The 10,881-nt window shown below is 49.3% G+C and overlaps 1 protein-coding gene across 1 annotated transcript; it reads right to left on the bottom strand.

Moving 5' to 3' along the window:
- Window positions 1–4,233: 4,233 nt before the first annotated feature.
- On the bottom strand, window positions 4,234–10,621 carry LOC307077801 (chymotrypsin-like elastase family member 3B; the record flags this gene model as incomplete). The annotated part of the gene is made up of 8 exons (XM_079739275.1): window positions 4,234–4,251; window positions 4,355–4,507; window positions 5,923–6,065; window positions 7,200–7,336; window positions 7,611–7,739; window positions 8,838–8,935; window positions 9,293–9,381; window positions 10,564–10,621. The coding sequence occupies 8 exons, from the start codon at window positions 10,619–10,621 to the stop codon at window positions 4,234–4,236; spliced, it is 825 nt and encodes a 274-aa protein (XP_079595401.1).
- Between the last annotated feature and the right edge of the window lie 260 nt (window positions 10,622–10,881).

Raw genomic sequence — 10,881 nt, 5'->3', positions numbered from 1 at the left:
CTGAAAAAACTCACAAATATATTTTTTTCTACCAAAAAGATACATTTGTAAATGTAAAGGAAAACACATTTTGAATGGCAGTAATGAACTGATAAATATCAAATCAATTCTTTAATTGCACGCTCAATCATCCAGTTTTTTAGGATAAGAAGCGGTGACAAGACGCTGTGTTGCGCTTTCAAAATAGAATAAAATATTTTTCTCCCCCGGTATAATTTTTAGGTGGGACAAATGCGACTGTCTCCAATATTGGAGGGGACATGTCCCCTCCGTCCCCCCCGGTTCCTACGCCCTTGCTCCAAACTCTCGCTTCTGCTCTCGGATTCTGTCAGGTGGGGGTCCAGTGGAAAGACTCAACCCTCTCCTGTTAGACCACTAAACATTTTATTGATTAAGGGTATTTATATGATGCATATTGATTATCAATAACCCTGGGATAAGGAGGTAATATCTCGATGACCTTAGCTGTTTTTCCAAACATTGTACTGTGATAATACTAATATTAGTCTTGTAAAACAAGCCACCATTGTTTTTGTTTTATACTTCTGTTTCAAATCTCTTCAGAGAGATGTTGTGCAGTAGATAGTTCTAGTGTAGTTGACATGTCATAAATGTAGAGTATGCAATCGAAATACTCCATAATCTCTTAAATTTATTAATTTAGTCATCATTCTCTTTTCAATACAACATGATTTGTTGATCTATATCTATATAGATCATTATAGATCTATATAGATATAGATCTATATAGAGATATATCTATATATCTCTGTATAGATCTATATCTATATAGATATAGAGACAAAGACACAGAGAGAGAGAGAGAGAGAGAGAGAGAGAGAAAGAGAGACAGAGAGAGAGAGAGAGAGACAGAGAGAGACAGAGACAAAGAGAGACAGAGACACAGAGAGAGACAGAGACACAGAGAGAGAGACACAGAGAGCCAGAGAGAGAGAGACAGAGACACAGAGAGAGACAGAGAGTCGTCTCTGATTTCAGATTCCTTGGCCCAGGGCCCGACTATGTGCTCTGAAGATATCGATGATCTGAACTATCTCACTCTCTCAGCTTATCAGAGCTGTTAGCCTTCACTGTGTTGTTGTACAGGTAAACAGCTCCTGTGTCTCCGAGCAGATAGCAACAAAACCACCGTTCACCTGTGACCTCCTGGGAACTCCCACGGCACCACGGTAAGAGTCCGCTCCACATGGGGCCTGCAGTGGGAAGAAGCATGGCGATGTCTTTATGGCCGCTCTCTGATGGACTCCGATCTCATGACTCTGATCATGTGACTCCGTGGGGTCGGCGTCCAACGGAAAGATCAGCCTGCTCTACCTTCACCCTTAGACCGGAATGTCTCTCTCTCTCTCTCTCGCTCCCTCTTACTCTCTCTCTCTCTCCCTCTTACTCTCTCTCTCACTCTCTCTCTCCCTCTCTCATTCTTTCCATTCAATTAAATTCAAAGAAGCTTCATTTGCGTCAGAGACAAGCATTTAAATTGCCAAAGAGGTGAACAAAATATCAAACATTAAAATACAAAATATATATACATATCAGATATCATATCAGATGTCAAAGAGAGATCCCTCTCTCTCTGTCTCTCTCCCTCTCGCTCTCTCTCTCTCTCTCTTTCTCTCTCTCTCTCTCTCTCTGTATCTCTCTCTCCCTGTCTCTCTCTCTCCCCCCCCCTCTCTCTCTGTATCTCTCTCCCCCCTCTCTCCTAACTACGTCTCTCCTAACTACGTATTAATTAGTCTGACTGCTGTCAGCCTTAATGATCTTTATTGATCAGCAGATGGCAGCTTTGGGGTCTCACTACTAATCAGGAGCTCCTCACTAGTGGGGGGTTGATGAGGCGAGGGAGGGAGGGGGAGGGAGGGGGAGGGAGGGGGCGGAGGGGGGGGAGGGAGGGAGGGGGGGAGGGAGGGAGGGAGAGGGAGGGGAGGCAGGGAGGGAGGGAGGGAGGGGGAGGGGAGGGAGGGGGAGGGAGGGAGGGGGAGGGAGGGGGAGGGAGGGGAGGGAGGGAGGGGGAGGGAGGGGAGGGAGGGAGGGAGAGGGAGGGAGGGGGAGGGAGGGAGGGAGGGGGAGGGGAGGGAGGGAGGGAGGGCAGGGAGGGAGGGAGGGGGAGGGGGAGGGAGGGTGAGGGGAGGGAGGGAGGGAGGGGGGGCGGGGGAGGGAGGGAGGGGGGGGAGGGAAGGAGGGAGGGCAGGGAGGGAGGGTGAGGGGGTAGTGAAGAGGGGGAGGGCGGGCTGCCACGAGGACAGAGTGTGCGAGCTAGCAGGCGGCGAGGTGAGCGAGGGTAAAGTCATCACCTGCAGCTCCCGGAGCCGGCAGCATGATGGGGATCATAAAGCCATAAACACCGGCCCCCCGCGGCGCCAACGCCTCTGGGAACCGCCTCACTCCGTCGTCAAGGAAGGGCCCTAGTGACCCAGTGACCGCCACGCCCACCCACATGCCTTTATTGACACCTGAGACACACCGGAGAACGTTTCTGTTTCTGAGTTACACTGGGTTCAACCACTGGGTAAAGGGTAAAGGTTCTGCATTTATACCGCGCTTTTCTAACCAGTGTTCACTCAAAGTGCTTTACAATACTGCCTAACATTCGCCCATGCATTCAGTGCCAAGCGAAGGCGACAGCCAGCTGGTCAGGAGCAGTGAGGGGGAGGTGCCCTGCACACGGACTGAGTGGAGCTAGGGGATCGAACTAGCAACCCTCTAGATGAGCCGCCGACCCGCTCTACCCCCTGAGCTACCACACACTCCCAGTCGCTCCAAGCTCTTCTCGATGGTCTGGACATGGTTGTGTGTGTGGACGATGGCTGGTTGAGGCAGCCTCACCTGCCTGATGTGACTAGTCAGTGTGCAACAGGTTAAACCAGCCATCCCCACACAACCTCATCACCGCACACAATCATCAGCATACATACTCACTGAATGAATGGATATTCTTTGCCAGTATCTTTGAGGTATAAAGGAGCTCTTGTATCCAATCTGTTGCAGTTAATAAGCCTTTAAGTCTTGTTCGTCCTTTCTCAGTAGTACCGCCACTCTCCACTGGGGAGCGCCCCTAACACACAGGTGGGACGGAAAATAGTTAAAAGCAGTTTTTTTGAAAAACGTAATTTTTAAATGTATTTGTTTAAATATATATTTTTTTAATTTATTGCCACATTTATTTATTTCATAGCCATATCTATTGGTGTATTTATTTAATATTGACTCAAATGGCATCCATAGCGTCTGAGATCGGAATGAAACTACCCCTTTACACCAGCAGTCGGCGCAGGAGTCGTAGACATAAACCTGAAGTTTAAACTATTATCTCTTCTCAGTTGAATGCCACCACCATTTCTAGAAAAAAATGAACAATTGACATAACACTCTATTTGGATAATTTGATCATCTATTCGTTATAATTTTTCAAATTTCATAAGAAGAGAATATCTTCTTCTAACTTTGACGTTTGGAAGTTTCCCGACTTGGCAATTAATCTGAAGAGCGAACACAGCGCCCTGTCCAGATGCATTGTGGGTGATGGATGCGGTCTTCAGCTGGTGTGGAGCCTCGTTCGTCTCCTCAGGGAGGTGAGATATGGAGCCACAGGGTTCTCAGTGGAAACGATTCATCGTGTTTTCATGTCTAAACTTCTGCTCTGAAGACCTCCAGAGGTCATAAGACAACTTCTGTCACCTGTCTCCCTCCACCTCTCCTAACTCCACCTGTCTCACCTCCACCTGTCCTACCTTCACCTGTCTCACCTCCACCTCTCCTACCTCCACCTGTCTCACCTCCACCTGTCCTACCTTCACCTGTCTCACCTCCACCTCTCCTACCTCCACCTGTCTCACCTCCACCTGTCCTACCTTCACCTGTCTCACCTCCACCTGTCCTAACTACACCTGTCTCCCCTCCACCTTTCCTAACTACAGTTGTGACCTGTCTCACCGCCACCTTTCTCACCTCCACCTGTCCTAACTACAGTTGTGACCTGTCTCACCTCCACCTGTCCTAACTACACCTGCCTCCCCTCCACCTTTCCTAACTACAGTTGTGACCTGTCTCACCTCCACCTGTCTCAGCTCCACCTGTCTCACCAAAACCTGTCTCACCTCCACCCCTCCACCTCTAAGCCTGTTTAGTGAGCAGTCGGTGAATCAGTCCAAAAGGTTAAACCAGTTTATTGCAGAAACCAGGTGGTGCGATGGTGGCCCAGTCCTCCAGGGCTCCTCAGTAGTGAAGCATGACCTGAAAAAGACAGTGCAGTTAAACCCAGTCTAAACTGGTTCACACAGGTTCAACCTGGTCTACAGCGACGCCATGCTGTGGGGGTGGGGGGGGGGGGACCTACGTCGCTGATCCAGTCGGTGAAGGCGGAGGTCCGGGTGAAGACGGTGGGCTTCTGCTCCTCGTTGCAGACCAGAGGCGACACAAAGCTGGTGACCCCGTGGACCGCCCAGCGCCCGTCAGCCCCCCGACAGCTCAGGGGACCCCCGGAGTCACCCTGACAGGGGAGGGGGCGAGAGGGGGGAGGGGGGAGACTAGTTAGAGAGAGATAAGTAGTATAACAGAGCCAAATACTACAATAGTACTTAAATACTAGAGAGGGCTTCAGGAGAGACGGGAAAGGAGCTCAACATCAACAGACAGAGAGAGATATGGACAGAGAGGGATACGGTCAGAGAGAGGGAGGGATACAGTCAGAGAGAGAGGGGATACAGTCAGAGAGAGAGAGGGATACAGTCAGAGAGAGAGAGGGGATACAGTCAGAGAGAGAGAGGGGATACAGTCAGAGAGAGAGAGGGATACAGTCAGAGAGAGAGAGGGATACAGTCAGAGAGAGAGAGGGGATACAGTCAGAGAGAGAGGGGATACAGTCAGAGAGAGAGAGAGGGATACAGTCAGAGAGAGAGAGGGGATACAGTCAGAGAGAGAGAGGGATACAGTCAGAGAGAGAGAGGGGATACAGTCAGAGAGAGAGGGGATACAGTCAGAGAGAGAGAGGGATACAGTCAGAGAGAGAGAGGGATACAGTCAGAGAGAGAGAGGGATACAGTCAGAGAGAGAGGGGATACAGTCAGAGAGAGAGAGGGGATACAGTCAGAGAGAGAGAGGGATACAGTCAGAGAGAGAGAGGGATACAGTCAGAGAGAGAGAGGGGATACAGTCAGAGAGAGAGGGGATACAGTCAGAGAGAGAGGGGATACAGTCAGAGAGAGAGAGGGGATACAGTCAGAGAGAGAGGGGATACAGTCAGAGAGAGAGAGGGATACAGTCAGAGAGAGAGAGGGGATACAGTCAGAGAGAGAGGGGATACAGTCAGAGAGAGAGGGGATACAGTCAGAGAGAGAGAGGGGATACAGTCAGAGAGAGAGGGGATACAGTCAGAGAGAGAGAGGGGATACAGTCAGAGAGAGAGGGGATACAGTCAGAGAGAGAGGGGATACAGTCAGAGAGAGAGGGGATACAGTCAGAGAGAGAGGGGATACAGTCAGAGAGAGAGAGGGATACAGTCAGAGAGAGAGAGGGATACAGTCAGAGAGAGAGAGGGATACAGTCAGAGAGAGAGGGGATACAGTCAGAGAGAGAGAGGGATACAGTCAGAGAGAGAGAGGGATACAGTCAGAGAGAGAGGGGATACAGTCAGAGAGAGAGAGGGATACAGTCAGAGAGAGAGAGGGATACAGTCAGAGAGAGAGGGGATACAGTCAGAGAGAGAGAGGGATACAGTCAGAGAGAGAGAGGGATACAGTCAGAGAGAGAGAGGGATACAGTCAGAGAGAGAGAGGGATACAGTCAGAGAGAGAGAGGGATACAGTCAGAGAGAGAGAGGGATACAGTCAGAGAGAGAGGGGATACAGTCAGAGAGAGAGAGGGGATACAGTCAGAGAGAGAGAGGGGTAGATGATGGTTGCTCACGTTGCAGCCGGACTCGGCGTCCCCTCCAGCGCAGATCATGGTGGTCTTCACGGTGCCGCCCCACCAGTCGCTACGGCTACAGACGCTGTGCTCCACCACGGGCAGCAGGACCTGCTGCAGGCGGTCGGGGATTGGGCCGTGGGCTGCAACACAAGATGGCCGCCGCCGCCGGCCGTAAGCCATCTTGGAAACTCACGGGAAGCTCACGAGGGCGTGGGCGCGGTCTTTCACGTGTTCCCGACATAGTTCCATTTCTGGTCACCATTTTGTCGCGTACAAAATTTGAGTATGCAAATCTGGCTCCCGATATAGTGCACTACTTAGTAACCATAATGCACCATAAAATAAGTATGTGCCTGCAGTTATTTCAGCACTGGCACATATCCCATGATGCATGGCGGTTTCCATGGTCAACGTCAGACCCAAAGGGGAGGGTCGGAACATATGGCACATAATTAGCATCTGAATCAACCTTATTGCGTAAATAGTGACCGATAGAGTGATCACTAAATAGTGAGCTCTAAAGTGATCGCTAAATAGTGAGCTCTAAAGTGATCACTAAATAGTGAGCTCTATAGTGATCACTAAATAGTGAGCTCTAAAGTGATCACTAAATAGTGAGCTCTAAAGTGATCACTAAATAGTGACCTCTAAAGTGATCATTAAATAGTGAGCTCTATAGTGATCACTAAATAGTGAGCTCTGTAGTGGCCAGGACGTAGAGCGTGAGATACGGCCCGAGTGGCCCCAATGAGGTTCCAAGATGACTGACGCTGTCCACACATGTTCAAGTCCCACTCTTATGAATATTCATCCCTGGACCAGAGCAGAGTCTTACTGTAGAGGTTCCCCCAGCCCTACAGGAAGTAGAGTCTTACTGTAGAGGTTCCCCCAGCCCTACAGGAAGCAGAGTCTTACTGTAGAGGTTCCCCAGCCCTACAGGTAGCAGAGTCTTACTGTAGAGGTTCCCCCAGCCCTACAGGTAGCAGAGTCTTACTGTAGAGGTTCCCCCAGCCCTACAGGTAGCAGAGTCTTACTGTAGAGGTTCCCCCAGCCCTACAGGTAGCAGAGTCTTACTGTAGAGGTTCCCCCAGCCCTACAGGTAGCAGAGTCTTACTGTAGAGGTTCCCCCATCCCGACAGGAAGCAGAGTCTTACTGTAGAGGTTCCCCCATCCCGACAGGTAGCAGAGTCTTACTGTAGAGGTTCCCCCAGCCCTACAGGTAGCAGAGTCTTACTGTAGAGGTTCCCCCATCCCGACAGGAAGCAGAGTCTTACTGTAGAGGTTCCCCCATCCCGACAGGTAGCAGGCCGCTCCATGGCTCAGGACCTCCCCGGCTCCCGGCAGACAGGCCGGACCCACGGACCCGTCCAGGACCGGACTCTTGTCCAGTTTCAGTAGAGCCATGTCGCTTCTGGGGGTCAGAGCACCGCTGGGTTCACATCGACCCCTTACTGTATTTGACCAGGTGAGCCTCTTAGAGATTAAACAGTATGCTCATATCGTATATATCAGTTTGTTTATTGTATCTAGAAGGTCTTTGCATGTTATTATTTTTTCCCCTTATCCGTCACTTTGAATAAAAAAGTGTGCTAAATGCCCTACAATGTATTTTGAAAGTATTTTAGTCTTAGTCCAGGTCCCAGTCCGGGACCAGGTCCCAGTCCGGGACCAGGTCTAAGGCTCACCCTCTGGCTACGAGGTCCAGGTCCCAGTCGGGGTGTACCACGATGCGCATGACGTCCCTGGTCTGCTCGGTCCCCTCGTGGACGCTGAGGTCGTGTTCTCCCAGCACCACGCGGTAAACGTCGCCTGGCCTGGGACCAAACACACTAAAGATTACATTTACGTTTACATTCAGAGCTTTTAACTCCGAGCGGTCATTTTTATTTAGGGCATTTAGGAGACACTTTGATCCAAAGCGACTTAAAATAAGTGCATTTGTCATATCACTGTCGGTGCAGTAAGGATGTTCATAGCGTCTGGTGTGCATGGGTACGTCAGTGATTTGGCAGCTATCATAACTTGGTGAGTCTGCTTTCACACAAAAATATGACTGTATGTACCACTGCATGTATTTAGGCTGAAACCGTACTTGGAGATTTTATTGATATAAATGGTTAGATCTCTTTTATATAAATTCTTATGCTAGCATTTCCCATATGGAAAGCATGAAGGCCATCTTATCTTGTCCTGGGGGCCTGGCAGCCTGACTCCTATGCCCTGGGATCGACGCGTACAAGGCCCTACCCTCCTGAGACGGGCTGTCAGACCAGCTGCGGTTCTGCTCTCTGAGAACTGGATTTAGCCGTTGGTGTCGGTGAATTATTGGATAGCAGCAGAATGTTGGCTGCCCTGCATTCCGGTTTAAGAAAATAGGTAGTGCTGCACTTTACTTTCTTGCTATTCCAACTCAAATTATATGCTTTGTGGTTCTGAGCCTCCCTTATGGAAACGTCGGCGGATTGACTACGATGTGATTGTACGCACGTATTGTATGTTGTACATTCTGGCACTTAAAAAATAGTACTTATTTGTGTAGCATCTTATCCCAGCTATCTCTGTTGTATACGGGGAATGGGTTAACCTAGTGGTTTTTAGTGCTTGGCACTTGGTTCTACAGACATCCTTACTTTACCCACAGCGATATATTGTTGTTTCTCTTTCTTCTGACAAATGTACTCATTGTAAATTTCTTTGGGAAAAGCGGCTGCTAAACACCCTAAATCTAAATGTACATGTAATCATAACAAGGATTTACATTCATGTCATGGTTTGCCCGGAGCGTGGAGAACAGTGATATTCCCACCATGTCTCCCCAGAGGTAACGGTTGTAGGGTCAGTGGGTGTAATGGTTTGCCTGTTGGCCTATCATCAGTCCCCAGTAGCAGTTGGCCTGTGTGGGTGAGCCTCACCAGATACAGTGCCCCGCTGTCAGCACCCAGCGAGGACCAATCAGAGTGCCCCCACACGTGTGATGGTAGCGGCTACCGTGTTTCACCTGCAGAGACACCTAGAGGGCATTCAGAGAATAGGTCATGGACCTTCAGGGCGTTACAATAAGTCCATTCGTCAGAAGAAAGAGAAACAACAGTATATCTCTGTCGGTACAGTAAGGATGTTCATAGAACCAATTGCCATGCACTAACCATCACTAGGTTAACCCATTCCCCGTACACAACAACTAGGATAAGAGTAGTACTATTTTTAAGTGCCAGGTATAGGGTAAAAGTCTAATAAAGAGTAGAATAGGAAATGGTGTAATGTAGCTTATATGTTATGTAAGATAGTGGTGTACATGTAGTACCTGTACTGGTGTTAACCAGTACAACATGTACACCTGTAGAGAGCATGGTACCGGTAGCATTACCTGCCAGGGCCAGCTGTGTGGCCGCGCCTCCTCTCCGTTCACCACCCTGTTGATGTTGGGCTGGACCCCAGGGACACCACAGCCATGAGCTGGAACACAACACACCCAGGGCTAGATACACAACACACCCAGGGCTATATACACAACATACAACCAGGACTAGATACACAACACACCCAGGGCTAGATACACAACACACAACCAGGACTAGATACACAACACACCCAGGGCTAGATACACAACACAACCAGGGCTATATACACAACATACACCCAGGGCTAGATACACAACACACACCCAGGACTAGATACACAACACCCAGGACTAGATACACAACACCCAGGACTAGATACACAACCAGGACTGGATACACACACCCAGGGCTAGATACACAACATACAGAACTAGATATACAACACATCCAGGACTAGACACACAACACACCCAGGGCTATATACACAACATACAACCAGGACTAGATACACAACACACCCAGGGCTATATACACAACATACAACCAGGACTAGATACACAACACACCCAGGGCTAGATACACAACACACAACCAGGACTAGATACACAACACACTCAGGGCTAGATACACAACATACAGGACTAGATACACAACATACAGGACTAGATACACAATACAACCAGGGTTAGATACACAACATACAGGACTAGATACACAACACACCTAGGGCTAGATACACAACATACCCAGGGCTAGATACACAACACACCCAGGGCTAGATACACAACATACAGGACTAGATATACAACACACCCAGGGCTAGATACACAACATACAGGACTAGATACACAACATACAGGACTAGATATATAGCACAACCAGGACTAGATACACAACACACTCAGGGCTAGATACACAACCAAGACTAGATACACAACACAACCAGGACTAGATACAGAACATACAGGACTAGATACACAACACACCCAGGGCTAGATACACAACACAACCAGGACTAGATACACAACACACCCAGGGCTAGATACACAACACAATCAGGATTAGATACACAACACACTCAGGGCTAGATACACAACACACCCAGGGCTAGTTACACAACACACCCAGGGCTAGATACACAACACAACCAGGACTAGATACACATCACAACCAGGACTAGATACAACACAGCCATGAGCTGTGTAGTGGAACCATATGTAGTGGTAGGAGAATGTCCTGCATTGAGGTGGTCTGCATCAGTGTCTGGCTGTGAATGAAGGCCAGGACCCAGACTCACCCATGGCGGTGGCCAGCAGCAGCATCAGCCCCAGTCTGGTCATGTGTTCAGCCTGCATGATGGACCTGTGGGCTCGGGGCTGGCTGAACCCGGGGCTTTATACCCACTCTCTGTGGCCCCAGACCCACGGTGACCCCTGACCCCTTTATCAGAACTTACTGTCGATAACAGCTGGGAAGAACTTCCTGTTCCACAGATGGACACTGTGTTGCAACGCTGGAGGAGACATCGCTTGGTCGTTCTTACATACTTTCCACCCCCTCCAAAATCTCCTACGTACTTATTGTATGTTGTACTTCCAGGCAAAATACTACTTAA

This window comes from Pollachius pollachius (assembly GCF_949987615.1).
Source record: "Pollachius pollachius genome assembly, chromosome: 7".
Classification (NCBI taxonomy): domain Eukaryota; kingdom Metazoa; phylum Chordata; class Actinopteri; order Gadiformes; family Gadidae; genus Pollachius; species Pollachius pollachius.
The sequence above is the reverse complement of the archived record's forward strand: the minus strand, read 5'-3'. Positions and strand labels throughout refer to the sequence as shown.